Here is an 18688-nt window from a genome sequence, read left to right as displayed (position 1 = left end):
AAAAAGGCTGGATGAACATCTGGCCGGGGTCATTTGACCCCAGTACTCTTTCCTGCCACGGCAGGGGGTCGGACTAGATGACCTCCTCAGGTCCCTTCCGACCCTACCAACTATGAAACTATAAAACTGCTTCCAGTCCACTTCTAGGTTTGCCGCCAAGAACATGCAGCAAACCCCACACTCCTGTGGGATACTCCATGCACCCCAGCATCACAGTATTCACAAGCCATGCTGGTACCTCGAGGTATGTAGAAAATGCATTTAATACATGTGTCTGTATTGCTGATTCTCTGAATCAGCATTGAATCTTCGGATTTGGCCAGATCGAATTGGTGACAGCAATCCAAATCAACGAATCGAATCACTGTCCCCAATTCAGGCCAAATCCAAATCCTAACGGAATAGGGCCCACTTCACACACCCCTTATTAGATACGCTGATACTACATTTGTCATGAGGAAGATTCTTTGGTAAAACCCAATAGCATGTTGTCCCATTCTGTAGTTCACAAAATGCTAACCTATTATCCTCTCCCTGGTATTATCAGTTTAAATATATTAAGAAAGAGCAAAGAGGGATTATTATTTTCAGTTCAGTATCAGTAACTCTTCCTCAGACAAAAATGCTCTAAAGTTATACCCCAGCTTTGCTCCAAACAGATCAAAGTTCAAGTACTCTTCCTTGAAATTTGAACTCATCTCTCACTTCTAGCAATTTCCTTCATTTTAGGAAGGAAACTGACTCTCATTCTACCCATTTCCCTTCATTTTGACTGTCATTTCTATTAGAAAAAACAAATCAAGAAAATGAAATTAAATGCAAGCAATTTACAAAATGGGCTTTAATCTCATTTAATTTCACTGTAAGTTTCTTGTATCAATTGCATACCTTATTTAAGGATGTTTGACCCATATTTGAGCCATGATTACCTAACAAGTGTATTATCTTTCTCTTTCATTCTGGGCTGTCTCCCAGCCATTGGTAACTTTTGTTCATTGTCACATCAATATACACTTTATTGGCAAAAGAGGTCCCGTTAAGTGTCCAACCATCTGCATAAACACAGTAACATTGTTTTCATTTTCAGGTTTTCTTCTGCATATTCTTGTTCTGTTCTGTGGTATGCAAAAGTATTCAGCCACTTAAATTAAAAATGTACTGATAGGTAAAAGTTATTAAAAAGGATGATGATCAAATGTTCTTCATGCCCTGAGAACAAAAAAATTGGCTTAATTAGCAGCCAAAAAGACTGAAGCTAGATATTAGGGGAAAAAACTTTCAACTAATAAGGAAGTTTAACTACTGGAACAAGCTGGCCTAGGGAGGATACAGAATCCAATTCACTGAATGGTAAGACAAAAACCCCTTGAGGTCCTCTATAGCCCTATATTCCTATTTCTTTGAATACAAAAGAGATTATTCTGCACCAGGGTTACCCAAGCATACATTCCACAAAGGACTAGTTGTAACTGTGGCAGAAGGCCACCTCTGTTTCTCCCCAGAAACTCTGCTCTATGACAATTTGGTTAGGATGGGCCCAGCAGAGGAAATACACCTTTCCCTCTCTCTTTAGGTAACCTGAGCTGGATACATTCCTGAGGGAGGGGGGAAACCTGCTCCCTCTGCCTACGTGACTGGCATCACATACCTGGGTGAGGGACTTGCTCCCTGGGGAGCTAGGAACTGCCAGTCAGCCCTGCAACTAGTGATGCATCTCAAATTGGCTGGCTGACAGCCAACAGGTGCTGGCCTCCATTGAACCAGGTACATGAGGTCACAAAGGCTATATAAGTTAAGGACTGCCCAGAAGGAGGGGCAACAGCCATGAGGAAGACTCAGAGAGAGAAGAGCTGGACCACCTGAAACTTGCTCTCTCTCTCAAAACTCATGATCAAGGAACTGCCTGCCTCCAGAGGGAATCTCCACCTGCCTCTGGATGATACTTGTGAGTAAGCTACCTGAGATCTAACTAGATATATAGCTTGCAGTAACTCAGATGCATGATCAAGGGCTACCCAGCCATGGGAGTTTGCTCTATGGGATTTCTCTGATATTGCTCTACCCTGTACCCTATTCCAACCCTACCCCTTGTAACCAATAAAGTCCTCCTTTGTACCTAGTGTGGGAGACTTATTGGGAGTGGATCTAGATTATGCCTTGGGGTCCCCTTGGTTCAGCTGACTAAGGGAGGCCACTACTTGTGCTTCTGACTGAGGGAAGCACCCCAAGTTCTTGAAGTGAATCAAGTACTCTCAAGGGCTACTAGGCCTGTGTTTACTAGGGTGCACAGAGCCAGAATCAAGCCCATCCCTGGGTGCTGGCAGCGATACCCCAGGCTAGCGTGTGTGCTCCAGGAAGGGGGTCGGTCAAACGTGAGGCGTCCCCAGGGAGGCACTCAGAGCCTGGAAGATGGTCAGATGCAGTGAGGTGGGTTGCTCAATGCAGAAGTGCCCCCTACTGGCCCGCCACAGTAACACCTGGGCTTCCGCCTGGCCACCACTACCCCATTTCTCCAGCTTCAGCAGCAATAACCAGAAACTCTGGATTCCCCCCTACCCGAGGGAGGAAGCAGAGCAGTATGGCACAGCCTATGGTGCTTGGAAAGCCCATGGCACGGGGTACCAGCACAGTGCAGTGCTGTAGAGGAGCCTCGGCCCAGGGAACTCTAGATGGCGCTGAGACATGTGTGCCCATGTGTCCACAAGAGTGGTGCAGCAGAGAGGAAGCACCCATGTGCCCAGTGCATTGGGCAAGTAGGAAGTGCCCGTGTGCTCGGTGTAATGGGGAGCACCCAAAGGCCCCATGGCCCAAACTAGTGCAGTCCCCACAGCAGGTAGCCCTAACTGATACAGCCCAAGGCATGCAGCCCCCAGCCACTAAGGAGCTGGACAGCCCTGTTCTACACTAAAAATAGGCACAGCTATATATTTTGCATTGTTTATTTCAATACCAAAGTATAGACTGAAAATACTCAAAATAAAACACAAGTAGCATGGCGATGGTTGCATAGTTACCCGAATACCATACAGGATGGCCGACTAAACTAATGACTTCTTTAGAAGAGAAAAAGAGAAAAGACAAAAAAAAAACCAAACAGGCAGAAACTCAAAAGCTTCGTCGTAAGAGCACATACAGAACTCTCACTTTCTATACCCGGGGTGGGGGGAATAATCTGGGTCTGTATAGCATTTTCTGAGAGCAGAAAGCAAGGGAATCTTGAATCTGGCCATAAAATATTATGGTGATGGGCAGATGTTGTCCTCCAGACAATGCCAAACACTGACACTTGCTTTGGAAAAAGCTAGAAACGTTCTTCTTCACACACACACACAATCTAAATAGCCTGAGGCTTCTAAAAAATATTTTGCAGTACTGTCAAGCTGACACTCAAGAGGACAAAAATTAAACATTTACTGTTGAATGACTCAGACTGTAAAGTGCTCAAATTCAATGATATTTCCATTTAGAAGTATATTCTACACTCCATTCTGTACACAAGATTAGCATACACATGGACCTTCACTTTAAACAATGCTTCCACTTAAATATTCAGACATGGGTACTGTCAGGTGTGTTGTAGACTCTGTGACATTAACCCAAGGAGTCAACTGAGCTTCCCCCAATTATATGGGGACATATTCAAATGGGAAGTGTTTCAATGGTATCTCTCAGTCTTTGTTTACCTAGACGAGCAATTCTTAACCAGGGTACCGTGACACCCTTGGGTGCCTCGAGATCCTTTCAAAGGTGCCATGCTATGCTAACACTGTTAGATGTGAAAACATGAGTCAATATAAGCCCAGAGATTGCAAAAAGGAATCCATAGTGTTACAAACCTTGACCTATTGTGACCTTTCCGAGTTCTTTGCAACTGACTTGGCTCTAGTATATTTTTGTAGTAAAAAATGAGTGAAAGCTAAGAGCTGGCATCTTCCAAAGGGCTATGAAGGTTGAGACTATCAAGGCTGAGAACCACTGATCTAGCAGAGACACTGACAAACAAATGTCATAATCACAAGAAGTCATGTCAGTTGAATGACCGTATCTCACTACTAACCAAAATCATTCAAAACATCTTTGTTAGACCAACCATCAGAAAGGAAAAAGAGAACTTGGTAACTAATTAAAAACACTATTTATATTTTGAATATTGATAATACTCTCAGGCTACACCTCTGCAACCATGAGGATTATTTGTTTCCTGAAATAAAAACCTAAGGGCTCTCATAAAATAACCCACTCTATTTTTAGAAGGAAAAAAAACAACAACAACAAAATATTATGGAAGTTAGTGACAGTTTGATTTAGCCAAATGAAATTTTAACCTACCCACACACTAGTTCTACACAGCATTTTGTATACAATCATATTCAATTTATATTTCTCTTTTAGGGCAAACAAATACACACATCCATAGCATGATTAACCTTAAAACCTCATGTAAGTTAACAACCTCTTAAGGAAGTACATTGGAACTGCTTGTCTATCTACATCTTGAGTGCTCTGTAGGAACGTAGGGAATGGTCCCAATAGAACAGACAGGTACAAACAGCACTGAAGTCACAATGTCTTTTCTGAACATACACATCAGTTAAATGGGTTTGTTCCTGGACTAGTAAATTAACTATTAAAGATACATCTCAGAACAGATGCTCTGTTAACAAAGGAAGCCCACTTCCCTACTGTTCCAATCCCACATGCCTCCATTCCCTCAGTGCTCCCCTTCCCTCCAATCCAGAGTTGGTCCCAAATCGAGCTGTGGCATATTCCTTATTCTACTGACCTTCTCCATTACCAAAAATGCCCCAATCAGGGGCATCTACCCAAATTTGCCAGGGACTAGACACCTATTGCTTTTTCTTTCTAAAACTATGCTACTTTCAGCTACTTCACGTTACCAGCTAGATAAACCTTGTGAAACGTCTAGTATTGTGTTATCCTTGTAACTTGGATAACGGAACGTGTGTACATGACACCAAGTTGGGTGGAGTAGCAGATAACTTTAAAACAGGGGTCAGCCAACCTTTTTAGGCTTCAGCTTGGATTGACCCAGTTCAGGTCAGAGGAGGGCTGGTGAGTAGCTGACAGGTACAGGGACCCAGCCACTACTCTTCTCGGTGGCTGCACAGGGGAAGTGCCCACTGCTGCTGCTTTTCCCCCACAGCAGGCCAGGGAGTGTGTCTGCTGCAGATGTTCACTTGTCCCCACAGTAGCTGGGGAAAACGACCGCTGCTGAAGCCCCCTGCCACTGCAGGTTAAGAAAACAACAGCTGCAGACGCTCTGCCCATATTGCTGCAGCAGCAGGCGCTTTCCCAGTGCAGATACCGGGGAAAGCAGTGCCTGAATCCTAGCACCCACCAACTGCTCACCAGCTCTCCTCTGATCAGAACTGGGTCAGTCTGGCTTCTGAAGGCCCACATCTGTAGGTTAAATCAAATGGCTCTGTGGGCCAGATTCAGCCCACAGGGCACAGGTTGCCAACCTCTGCTTTAAAAGGACAGGATTAAGATGTAATAAAATTAAGTGTAGGATTCTGTATTTGCCCTTTACTGAAAAAGGACAATCAAATTCACAAGTGCAAATAGCAATACTGCAGAAAAGGACTTCAAGAATTCAGAGCATCTGTCAGTGTAATATTGTTGCAAAAATCTAAGAGAACAATGGAATTTATTAAGAGGATGCAAGATATGCAGTTCTTTCAGCAGTGGCAAGACTTCATCTGGAGTAGCATATCCAGTTTTTTGTACCATACTTCAAGAGAGATCTGAACAAGCTGGACAGCAACAAAATTAGAGGGTCTTGGAAACCTAACATATGAAGAAACATGGGAAGAAAAATCAGGCGAATAGAAAACTGGGGGCAGGGGGATTTGATAACAGCCTCAAGTACAAAGAATATTTTATAAAGAGGATGACAATCAATTGTTCTCCGAGTCCACAGACTGGACAAGAAGTAACAGTCTTGAACTGCAACAAAGGAAATATAACTTCAATAATAGGACAAAACTAACGATGAGGGCTATTAAGCATTGAAATAGTTTACCCTACAACACCTAAGTAAATCTCAGCCAGTGGAGTAGCGTCTCCCTAAATGAAAGTGGCACATATTAAAAGGTAGCCTCTCAATGAACAACTAACTTACCACGGGTTATTGTGATTCACAGTAGGCCAAGAGAACATGCTTACAGAAAGCTACTATAGAGCAGCCAATGCATCTACAGATCCCTGCCACTGTTTACCTTGCAGCAATGTTTGTGTGCCTGCACCTTTAGAAAACGCAGGCAGGCAAGGTTGGGTAGATGTGACATCTCTTATTAGAGCAACTGAGTAGATGGAAAAAAGTTCTTAGCAAACTTTTCGGTGTAATTGCCCTTCTTCTTCAGGCACAGGGAGTCCCTATTGTTCTGAGACTCAAAGGAATGAGAGAAGCTAAAAGTGTGGCAGGATGTCAGTGAGAATGTAAATAGGGAGAAATCAGAAAGACAAAAGGTAAAGCGGGGAAGGGAGAGGGAAGAAAGCAGGAGAAAAAAAAAGCAGGAGAAAAGAGAGAGACTAGAGTGACAGTAATATCCTTTAGAAGACAGCACTTTATGTTCTAGAAAATTTCTAGTTTAAACCACTTGACTTTACTAAAGAAGTCCTTGTCAGCATTATACACATGGTATCTCAAATCAGGTACACTGCACACAGAATGCTAGCTTGTTCATCAGGTCAAAAAATGCCTTAATCACAGGTGAACATTGGCTGGGCAGAACTCAAATGAAAAGATTTGACTATCTTTCATATTACCAAAAACTAAAGCAATTTAGCAATTGTCAACATGACCCGTGCATGCATTGTAACACTGAATTATGTACCCATAACTTGGCACACAAAGTCAGTCAGAAGCTTCTTGTGACACTTATCCAGATTTAGTCACCAGAAGCATGGCTTCCACTGAAGAGATGAAAATGCACTTCAGTTACTCTGAATCCATAATGCATATAAACAGCTTTATATAGCACCTCAACAGAATTGTAATTCTGTCAGTATACACAGAGTGAGCTTTGGAAAATAAGCTCTGCAGCCCCACCTGTTGACATTTGAAGTCCTTAAACAGAATGCCATTCATAATCATCAGCTATTAAAAATCTAGGCAGAAAAATCAAGATTTACAGACAGCCATTCATTAGCATACAGTTCTGAGCTCAATCACTGTGAAAAGATATGTATGCATTAATATTAACCTTTCCCCAAGAGATTCACTGTCATATGCACTTACCATTGGAAAAGGTACGTTATCTTGCTAAAATGTCTAATATCACCAAGATGCACATGGGTAGGAGAGAGTACTTGCCTCCTTATACAGAGGCCAGGTGCCACAACACCCTTAAAAGGACTTTATGGCATTCTAGGGCAGGAGTAGGCAACCCCCAGCATGTGCACCAGAGCATGACCTGTGAAGGCATTTTGCTTGGCGTGTGCTCCTCGGGGTAGTGGCAAGGGAGCTGTGAGGGGCCCGATCCTTGCTGTGGCAGTGGAGCTCTGGCACCTTCCCCACCTGGAGGTGCGCGTGCACCTGCTGCCAGCAACAAGCCAGGCCAGGGCTTCATGGATCCTGGTTCAGCTGCTTGCAGCCTCCTTGCTGGCTGCTGTGAACAGCCTCAGCTCCATGGTAGATAGCAGGGGCCTGACCAGAGACCAGGCTAGCCCGGACTGACTGTGGCAGGCAGCCAAGAGGCTGCAAGCACCTGCACTAAGATCTGCAGAGCCCTGGCCAGGCTCATTGCTGGCAGCAAATGCGCATGCACCTTGGTTCAGATGATGGGGAAGGGGCTGGGGCTGTGCTGCCACAACAAGGATCGCGCCCCTTGCGGCTCCCCCCACCATCTGCCCCTGGCCCGCTAACATCTTACAAGTCAAAAGTTGCAGGTGTTTTTGGCACTCTACCCAAAAACATTCCTGACCCCTGCTCTAGAGTGCCAAGGTGTTTTTCAACTCCAGTTGAAAAAATTATGCTCTAAAGCATCCATTCCTGGTGCTGTTGAGATAGGATACTGGGCTACATGGACCATTGGTCAGACCCAGGGTGGATTTTTGCTCAAAGTTTAGTTGTTTCTCATTTTAAACAAAAAACAGCACCAACAAAGTCAAAGGAGGAATCCTACCTATCCAAGTCTGACTCGCACCATTTCCAAGTTTGAAATTTAAAATGATATATTGCTGCCAAAGACACTATGTAAAAATCACGCTGTACTTTATTTCTTAGATATTCCAACTATTTAAAAAAATTCTAAGACTATTTTAAGCGCAAATGTTTGCTCAGTATCTTTTCAAAAGGACACATTATGCTAACATCAAAAACTTTTCATGAAACACTGTGCATAATGTTCTGTCTACCACATCATGTAACACACAAAATTAGAGTTTATTAACCACACTACTGATCATTTAAACTCTGGTCTCATTCTGCTTTACTTAAGAAGAAATATTATTTACGTGGTCTGGTCTCATTCTCTTTTCTACCTAACTATATTTTATCTTGACAGACGTCTTTATCTTTTCTGATCTGTCAATGTCAAAATCTTGTCAATGGCAGATCTACAACCAAACAGTTTTAAAAAACCTCAGCACACATCTGCAGGATTGATTTGATAATCAGGAAAAAATGATTCAGTAATCTGATGTTCCATGAACTTTAGAGACTTGAAACATTGAAATGCTAACTTCTCATAATTGGAAACAAATATGACAAATGCATTTTGGTCAAAATCAAGTACGTACTGTATTTACCCAAATCCAAGACTAAATTGTTTCCTCTATTTAACATGGGGAAAAAGCCATTCATCTTGGATCTGAGTACAAGGTAGGGAGGAGGCAACAGCTGCTGTGGCTCCAACTCTGGCCTCAACCTGGGCTCAAGGTTAGAGTTGGAGTCACAGCAGCCACTTCTGCCCACCTCCATGTCTGCCCCACCCTGCCTGCTCCCTCCCCACCCCTGTGCCTTCTCCCCACCACCTCTGCCCCTGCCACCTCCAACTGCTTACCATCAGGCACAGCTCTGGCCCCATTCTGGCCCAGGGCACATGGTTGCTCCAGCCCCAGCCCACTCATGTAACAGCAATGGCAGTGCCCAGGACCAAAGCTACCATGAGCTCCATGATGATCCCATGTGAGGTTCCCTGCACTGACTTAAATCTATTAATGCTAAATGATATATGCCTAATCAAAGAACAGCACCAATATCAGTTAAATAAGAGTACTTTTATTTAAAAATGTTCCTGTTATTTATATAAATACAATATGATTAAGAAACAAGATGAAGCTGAAACTAGCTGCCAACCCAAACCAACTATGTTTTTTTCCCCCGTCGTGAGCATTTGGAAATGAACTGCAGCCTAGGAAACCTTGCTACTTTCCTATACTATCTACCACTTCAGAACTACTTAAAAAATGTTCTAGTATTTTAATTTTCTAAATTAAATGCTCAGTGTCAGACAAGATTTTGTGATTAAAGGAATCAAAATAATCAGACTGTTCTGAACAACTTCAAATTTTCCACAAATGCAAATAAGACTTAGTCATAGCTCTTTTTAGTTTCAGCAAATTGGTCTCAATGATTTCCCAATCACTGTTTCTTCTGCAACTAAGGAAAATACTAATTTTCCTCTCTCGTAAAACCAGCCAATGAAGTCCAAAACTGACCAAAGCTATGACAGTTTTGTGCAGATTATGTATAAATTTAGATTAAACATACTTAACTGCTTCATAGGTCCTGGTGCCAAAATTCTAAGGCTTTTGTTACCTCTCAGCTCCATGATCTTGGGGAACCCTGGCACAGGACGCAGCCTTTCTGACTCACCAAGATTCCCCCCACCAACCTGAACAAGAACTGATTACGAAAGACAATGAAGATGCAGTGGGAGACCTAAAGCCCTCCAGATTAAGGGCGACAAGAGTGAAACAACTGCCCTAGGTCTCATTTGCATGCAAGATGGAACCAGATGACAATTCATTTACATGGAAGATGGAGAATAGAATGCCCGAAGCAAAGACCGCAGTGAATTCTGGGATCAGAGAAGCAGGGGAGCACTGCATGATGGGGAATCTGTGCTCCAAATGCTAATCAACCCACATTTACACACCCAGCTCAGCATTTATCAGACCAATTCTAATCTGGATTTACAAAGGACTTTCCCCCCGCCACCCACACACACACACCCCTCATCTAACCAGAACTAAGCAGAAGTTTAATAGGCATCTCGAGCCATACATTCCCTGGTCCCACTATGAGAGGCCTATTTAAACTTGATTGACTAAAACTCGGTCACCGGGCTAGGCAATGCTGAGGCAAGAGACCGAGTCAGAGGGGGTATGGGCAATGGGCAACATTTGAACAGTGGTTAAGGGTTCATCACAGAGTCCAGCCTGTAGGAGCTCTGACCACAAAAGCTGTCATACTTTTCCCGGGATGACTGGTGGAAGTCCTCCCCACAAAAGTGTATGAACACTTCAAGTAATCAATCCCATTAAGTCTGTTAAAAGACTATAGTAAGTTTATGAAAAGTCATGCTAAACTGAGGCTTGTTCACAACAGGTAAAAATCCAAAACCCTGGCACTGCAAGCTATCTATTGTTTCTGAAGAAACAATGAGGTATCCCATCCAGTATATCTGCTATCCATAAGAATTTCAAGCTGGCTCCTAAGTGTCTGGTTACTCCTCAGCCTTATGTTTTTCCTGGTTATTAATCAGTTTCTTGAGATATTCCAAACCAGATAACCCCTTGTCAATAGAAAAGACAATTATTTACACTATTAAGAATGCTTTGAAGAAGCTGAACTGAGGGTATAAAAATCTGTAAAAAAAAAAAAAAAAAAAAAAAAAAAAAAGGCAGCAAAGTGTGTGCTTCAAGAGGAGAAATCTCTCTGACACCATCCACTGTTGTTCTCAAGAAGTTGGAAGAAACAGATAGTTTCCCTTCAAGGATTGTGCTAAGAACTTTACCTGTCAGCACTGGCACCCGAGTGCCTTCAACTGGTGAGATCCCAGATCTCACTCTCTCTCTCTCCTCTCTCTAGGCATAGATTTCTGAACTCTGAACTGTATTAGTTAAGCTTGAGCTGTTTCCCCAAATACTTAGTGAAACCAAGGTAGTATTGTAATTGTGATTGTTTTTCCTTTGCATGTCTATTACTACTAGTACCATTATATATTTCATATACTTAGCAATAAATAACTTTTATAGTCAAACTGGTAGCAACTGGGTATATTTTTCCTTCTCTGCTTCTCCTTCCCCACTTGCTCTGCAGCAACGCTTCTTTTACCTAAGCTAAAGATCCCTGTGAAGCCCAAAAATACTGTGGTGTCTGCTCATCAAGAGGCTAAAGATTGAGACGTGCTGAGTTTGAAACACATAAGGAGATCAGCTTGTACAGGCTGATTGACCTAGTTTGGCTCAGACATGCCCTAAGGAACTGAATGCTAGTCCATGAGGGTGTCAGCTGGACACCCAGCCGGATTCAGAAGTATTCTGTTTACCTGTGTGCTTGTGTCTAACTGCAGTTTATTGTTGCTCTGATGAACTGATTCTTGGCATATGAGTGTCAGCCTGTCCATGCTGATCAACCCGGTCAGGTCAGGCGTGTCACATTAATCTGTGTGTGTATCACTGATTTGGTGATTGGAGAAACCCATCCCCATTGAAATCGAGTCCTGCAAAGCAGCTCCATTGAGGGTGAGGACTTGCTGAAGGGAGATATACAGCTCCGTATAGAAACACAAGTACACATGCAGCACATTGATAAAATTACAAAGACCCTAGAAACGTGTCCCTAATAAATGAGCACACCCCAAAGTGATAGGCAAATCTGGTAACACTTTATTAAGGAAGTGACGCTCCACTGTCTGCCGAAAGCTAGTGCCCAGTCCTCAGAGAAAAGAGCAAGGTTATTTTTAGCAGCAGCAGTTTGCTCCGCATGGCAGACTACCACTCATTAGGCATACCAAAGGTGAATATTTTAAGACATGACAGTAAATACATCCTCAAAGAGCCTCTTTTAACATTCATTGCTTATAATGAAATATTTACCGATAGCCTGTTCAGTTTACTGAGTTTGGGGTATATTCCTTGCCAAATCCATGCAAACAGGTAGTTTACTAGCAGTATGTACATCTAATTCTCAGAAAATGCATGATCCAATCCTAACCATATTAACTTCCAGCGCATAATTGCATTTCATTTGGCAGATCATCAACAGCATCTCAAAAAGAAAAGTTCAAGATGTAGTAGATCAAGAACTGAATTCCTACAACACATGCATACATTTCAAATTATTTACCCTACACAGCATGCATAAGCAATTCTCTCTCTTAATTCAAATGAACAAAGTAACATAGTCCAAGAAGTGTCACCTCTCTAGTATATAAATGGGGTACACTGAAGAAACAAATGGCATTTAAAAAACAAGTAAACCACAACCAAGGTCTAAATATGGACCAAGTCCCAAAAACTTAAGTTATGTATGGCAAGTAGCGTTATGCATTAAAGCAGGGGTGGGCAATTATTTCAGCTAGAGGGCCACTTAAGGTGTGGTGAGCTTTGAAGGGCCGCATTGGTAGCCCCATCCCCTTGTTGCCATCTTGGGACTGGAAATCCTGCCCTAACCCCTGACCTTTGCAACCATAAGTCTCTCCCCTCGCACCCGCAAACCCAGAAATACTCCTTTGGGAGAGGGGGGTTGCCATGTTAGAACCAGAAAAAAAAAACAAATCATACACTAAAAGTCAAACACCTGCTATAACACATTTTAATTTTATTACAAAAAATATTTTGTCATGATTTGTTTGCATATTGTATATAGATGTGACTGCATAACAACTCAAAAATAAAGCCTTAGTCTTGTATATTGGTGGGACATATATGGTGTGTGTGTGTGTGTGTGTGTGGTGGGGTGTGGGGGTGTATGATGGGGTTTGTGAGGGGCTGTGTGGGGGGGGCCAATAGGGGTGTGTGGGTGTATATGGGGAGACTGTGGGGACAGGGTGCGAGTGTGTGGCGTTTGGGGTATGAAAGAAAGTGGAGGGATGTGGGGACCTCCCCATGCTCCTCCCCATGACATGCATCTTTTGCAGGCAGCAGGGGTGCTTGGGGAGGTCATGCCCAGCACAGGCACTGGCGCCCGGTGTGGCACGGCTCCGGCCACTGCTGCACATGGGGGCAAGGAGTACAGCCTGGCTGGGCTGCCTCTATTGCGAGTGCTCCCTGCTGCACATATGCAACTCCTGCACTTGCAGGCCACCGGAGTGAAGCTCCACCTGCTAGACCCGGCTGCCTTCACCATTCCTTGCCAAGCAGATCCTAGGACTCCATGGGGAAGCAGGGACTGAGGCTCCCTTCCACTTCTGGTGGAATCCCAGGACCTGTGTGGGAGGGAACAGCAAAGGAAACCAGCTTCAGCATGTGGAGCTTCCCTTCAGTGGTGCACAAGTGTGGGAGTTGCACGGGTGTGGTGGGGAGCCCCTGCAATGGAGGTGGCCCGGCCAGGCTGCACTCCTTACCTCCATGTGCAGCGGTGGCTGTAACCACACCCCACCAAGACCAGCAGCTGTGCCAGGCATGAGTGCCCCGGCCTGCTGCTGCTGCTGCCACCTTCTACGGGAGATGCACATAATGGAGGAGTGGGGGGGTTCCCCATGCACTCCCCCCACCCACCCTCACACCCTGCCCTGCCCTGCCCACCTGAGCTCCATGGTGCCGCCACCACCACTAGGCACAGGCTCCACGCTACCACCAGTCCCAGGCACACGCTCCTGCCCAGCTGCAGCTCCCCAACTGCCTCCGCCCCTTCCCCATCTGCTGCCCAGAGCAAGCGGGATGCTGGGGAGGCCAAGCAGGTCTATCAGCGGCTGCAGCAGCTGCAGTCCCGCCCAGAAGCTGCATGCTGGCTGAGCCAGGGCCTTCCGCCCACGAGTATGGGAGCAAGGTGCAATAGGGTATGTTGGCAGGGACTATGTATAGTGAGCGCCTTTCTCCCACCCCTATGGGCGAAAGGGCTGGGTGGGGTACAATTAGTAGGTAAGTACCACAGGCTGGATTAAAATGTCTGGCAGACCAGATCCAGCCCATGGGCCATATTTTGCCCGCCTTGCATTAAAGACCAACTCCATGAAGCTGTCACTTCTGCTTCACTCACAATTTTGTTACGTTATACTAAAGAAAAACAAGGTTAACTAAGGTATGTTACTTACCCCTCCCATTGTAATACCATCAATAAGGGCCACGTATGGTTTCTGACAAGTACCTATTAAAAATGTAATAGTTACATATATATAATATACTACTACATTTTTGTAGAAAAAGCACTACTACATTTTGTAGGAAAAGCAGGAAAATTCCAGAAACTTATGAAATAAGAATATCACAAATATTTTCCTTCCCTGGCTATAATTTCAACAGCTTAGTTATTTAGAACACAATGTGATATAATTATTTCATTCTGTAAATCAATATTTAGTTCTTACCACCCACAAATACAGGTACTTTAAGTAATTATTTCATTATTTTTTAAACATAGGAAGAATGTTCAGTACCGATTTGCAGCAGTAAATCCCTAGTAATTTCTAGAGGCACTCCTAGCATTAAGGGTGTGTCAAAGAAAAAAAAAACAACAACCCTTCATTAAAGAAGTTAATGTTTTTGTTTACAGTTTAAAACTCTAAAGTCTTACTTAAGTTACAAGAACTATAATGGTCTCCCTAGGCACTTGTACACGTGACAGGGGCTTAATTCCCAAGGTTGTACTGTATGCCTCCTAAATGGAAACAATGGGTTTTTAATTCAAACCCACTGTTTCAATTTTTCTGTCACATTACAGCAAGGTTGGTTAGAGCCCGCCTGAGCAGCCCTTGAGCTGCAGGGGGCCTCAGCCCTTCCTTCCAAGGTGGCACACCCACCAACCCCGCAAAGACTGCCTAAATGGGCGGCCAGTGGGCCAGGCGCTGCCACAGCCAGCTTGAGGTTGGGGAAGAGTCAGTATGGGCCAGGTGCTGCCTACGAGCTAGGACAGCAGCCAGCCCGCAAGCAGCCCACTCAGGTGTTCCAAGGGGGTGTCATCGCCACAGAGGGAAGGACTGGAGCCCCCCCACAGCCAAGGGCCTGCTCAGCCCAACAGCAGCTCACCCTCCACCCCCCCCCACATCTGTGGGAGAGATGGGTAGGCTCCACTGGAGGGAGGGGAAAAAAAAAAAAAGAATCAGCCCCCTCTCCACTTCTGCCTTCAGCAGGTGCCTTATCCTTTTTTTCTGCAGTCTGCCTGCCTCTCCCACAGCTAGGGGCAGAGCTGATAGCTGCAACGCATCATTGCAAACTAAACTACATCCAGATGTAGTGTAATTTGCAATGATGCAAAGTCATTTAACCCCCCCCACCCAAACTCTTGAACATGTACAGTGTGGCACCACACAAAGTGACATTTTCGTCATGTGTACATTAATGGTGTCATATGCATAAGCACCCCTGTGGTTAAAATATGCTCTTCCACATCAACTAATATGAAATAGCATTTAGATAACAAAAGAAATGGAATTGTACTTTTAATCTCATTGTGCTAAATAAACTCAAACATTAGGACACATGCCCTTAAAACTGATTTTTGTGATCTCTCCTATCACTGGTAAATCTGTATCACTCATTGACAATGTTACATACATGTAACAAGAAGTGTTTTCACTACCCAATAATTTGAAAATATAAACACACACAAACCAACTCACTGAAGATTTGTTTTAAAGGAATGCTACCAGATTAGATTTAGCCAAAAAAAAAAAATTGTAGATTCTACAACCACATGCTTTAAGAGTCACAGTCAATAGAAACATGTGTATGCGCTTTAAAGGCAAAAGGAAGGGTTGGAGTTTTGTAAACCCTTATAAACACTGTAATAAATATTACAACATTCAACAATTTTGTGTGAACTAAAGCTAATCTGTTCTCAAAGCCCAGGGTGATAAAGGGGCAAGGCAGATGTTAAAGATACTGAATATAGATTTTTTTTTTTAAAGAAACTTTTAGAAATACATATTTTAATAACAACCACCCTTTTGGCAATGGTTTATTTATAACCTCTGCTGAAGCAGATCAATATCCAGATCATCCTTCTTTTAAGATAATAGAAGCATTTTCACTGAACACTACAGATAGACAGAAGGAAAATCCTGTTGTGCTGTAGAGCTAAAATATCTAGCATATTCATCATTGTTCCAATAGCAGTTGCTTTCACATACTTCAGAAGCACACATAAAACCTAATTAATGTTTTATCACGCAATATGGCATCACAGGGAGAAATTTATTCTGGACCCCAAGCAGTTAATTATTACTGACATTCTGAAGAGTGAGGTTTACTATGATTTAGTTTATTATTGATAGCCAGGTCCAATACTTTGTTAGTTTTCTCAGCATTTTCCACAGCAATTTGGGGCAGCAGGGTCCACAGACTGATTATACAACAACTGAGTGGTATTTTCTTTAAATAATTTTAAATATGCTTTTTAATTTCAATGGAGCCCCCTCATTCTTCTGTTGGACAAGGTAAGTATAGCAGTAACCATTATCTGCTATACCTTTTCTTGCTCTCCTTTCATTCGTTATATTTAATGAAGTATTTGCATAATCTCATTTATCTAGCACAAGTCACCTGCAGACTAAGGATTCAATTCACGTACTACTGAAACGTCAAAGATAACCCCAGAATGAAATGAGGCAGTTGGTTAATAGTTTAAAACAGGAAGATAAACTACAAAAATTACCAAAATTGGAATGTGGCCAGAAGAATTACGTTTAGATTCCTTCTTTATTTTCTGCCTCCCCTCCCCTTTTTTTTTTTTTTTTTTTTTTTTTTTTAAGTTCTCTGCAGTAAGAGCTAAGAGCCAGATATTTAAGAAACCATTGTGAAAAATCATAACCCACAAATATGCCAGATTCATACTTTATGATCTACTAGCACACATACCGATGGCATTGTTCAGGATGTATTCCTCTCTGAAGAAATCTTGTGCCAGCCTACCCCCAGCTTTTCCAGCATCTGTGATAGCTAATAAGATAAAAAAGCATTCAAATGTCTAGCAGAACAGCCCTCCAATACTACACACTCATAGTAAGTAAGCCAGCATATACTCTACAAGATGGATTTTGATGCTACAGGAAAGTGGCCTAGTTTCTGCTGCACTCTAGTAGAGGAAATCGAGTCTCATGGCAATTACTGGTAAAACTTAAAAACTGATTTTACTGACTTAAATATGAAAAAGAACAATATCATTATGCTACAGATTCTCCCTCTCTCCATCTCCATGTATTTCTTGTGTGAGTTCCCTTGTCTTTGTCCAGCTCAGGGGAAAAGTTTCCTGTGTTCAAAAGTCTCCCCCTACTGGCTGACAGTACCAGCAACACAGTGAAATCTAACTGTCATTGAACAACTTAAGTAGTTAAAACCATTTCTGCTAAAGATTTTCATTATGGTAAGTGGGGAGCCAGTGAGAGAGCAGAACACAGGGCACGTGTTAGAGGTATGCTGTGTGGCCAAGCAGACAAGTTGCTGCCTTTAACATCATCTAGCTCCTTCACAGGCTACATGACTTTGCTATTATGTTTAGAAACAGATCAGAGATCACAAAAAATGTGGATATCTGTGGTCATGTCCATGAAAAAAATAAATAAATAAAAAGATTACACGCCTTATGATAAGTCATATCCATAAGCAAGTCAATTTTTCCCTCTCATTGCCCTCACTATTACAGTACTCAAATGGTACTGGAGGAGTCCACAAAGTTAGACGCAATAAATGAGAGAACAGAGGCAATGAGCTCTTACAGGGCACTGACAAACGTGAAAAACAACTAACACAAAAAACCAAAAACGAGTGCTTTCCCAGAAGAGGGAGCACATTAGTTTGACCTGACTCCCCAGAGCCTGTATAGATCGGGTGCTTCAGCAGGGCTTTTTGGTGCTTTTATCTAAAGCTGATTCAATCAGCTATTGGATAAAATCACCAAAAAAACCACCACTGAACTGCCTGATCTATACAGATGTTGGGCAAGCCAGGTCAAACTAATGCAAGGCCTCTCTGGGCATATTCTGCACTCAGCATGGGGGCACACCAAGCTAAAAGTAAAGCGCTGTGTTCTTGGGTTTTTCTTCCACATCTGTAAAAAGCCACAAACATTTTCCCTTCTTCAGTCAGGCCTGTTTTCAATCTTTAGTCAGCTACTTATATGCGAGTTAGCTTTCATTTCTGCATACACACCAAACTTTCAAGATAATATAGCAAACTGCTAAATAAAGACATCAAATTACATTAAATCATTTTTAAAAAACCTGTAAAACAGTTCATGTCAAATATTCATGAATTGGAATCATTATTATCCAACAGTAATTATTTAACCAAGTTTAATTAATGGAAGCACATATTTAGAAGAGAAAATACAAATAACGAAGTAATTATCTACCAGTAGGGAAAAACACGCAAACAGATTTTAAAGTGGCCAACATTCTTACCTCTGATATCGCCACCAGCACAAAAAGCCTTTCCTCCAGTTCCCTTAATAAGGATTAGAAAGGTTTCAGGGTCTGCTTCCCATGTCTAAGGAAAAAGACATATTCCCTAATATAGTTTTACATATTTCCTAATATGTAAAAACAAAAATAACCCCCCC

The 18688-nt window shown here is 42.8% G+C and overlaps 1 protein-coding gene across 10 annotated transcripts in view; it reads right to left on the bottom strand.

The window, feature by feature from the left end:
* HIBCH (3-hydroxyisobutyryl-CoA hydrolase) overlaps positions 1-18688 on the bottom strand; it is a 118229-nt gene that overhangs the window by 90909 nt on the left and 8632 nt on the right. For all 10 annotated transcript variants that reach the window (XR_003091679.1, XR_325097.2, XR_325096.2 and 7 more), the window contains 3 exons: positions 18531-18615; positions 16990-17070; positions 14229-14281 (listed from right to left, as the gene is read on the bottom strand). Coding sequence is in view for 4 of the 10 variants with exons in the window: in XM_006034995.3 (XP_006035057.1) it covers positions 14229-14281; positions 16990-17070; positions 18531-18615 (219 nt within the window). In the remaining 6 variants the exon portion in view is untranslated. The remainder of the gene's footprint in view (positions 1-14228; positions 14282-16989; positions 17071-18530; positions 18616-18688) is intronic.

This window comes from Alligator sinensis, unplaced genomic scaffold (assembly GCF_000455745.1).
Source record: "Alligator sinensis unplaced genomic scaffold, ASM45574v1 scaffold351_1, whole genome shotgun sequence".
In the NCBI taxonomy this organism is placed as follows: domain Eukaryota; kingdom Metazoa; phylum Chordata; order Crocodylia; family Alligatoridae; genus Alligator; species Alligator sinensis.
This window is presented reverse-complemented; position numbering and strand designations above follow the sequence as displayed.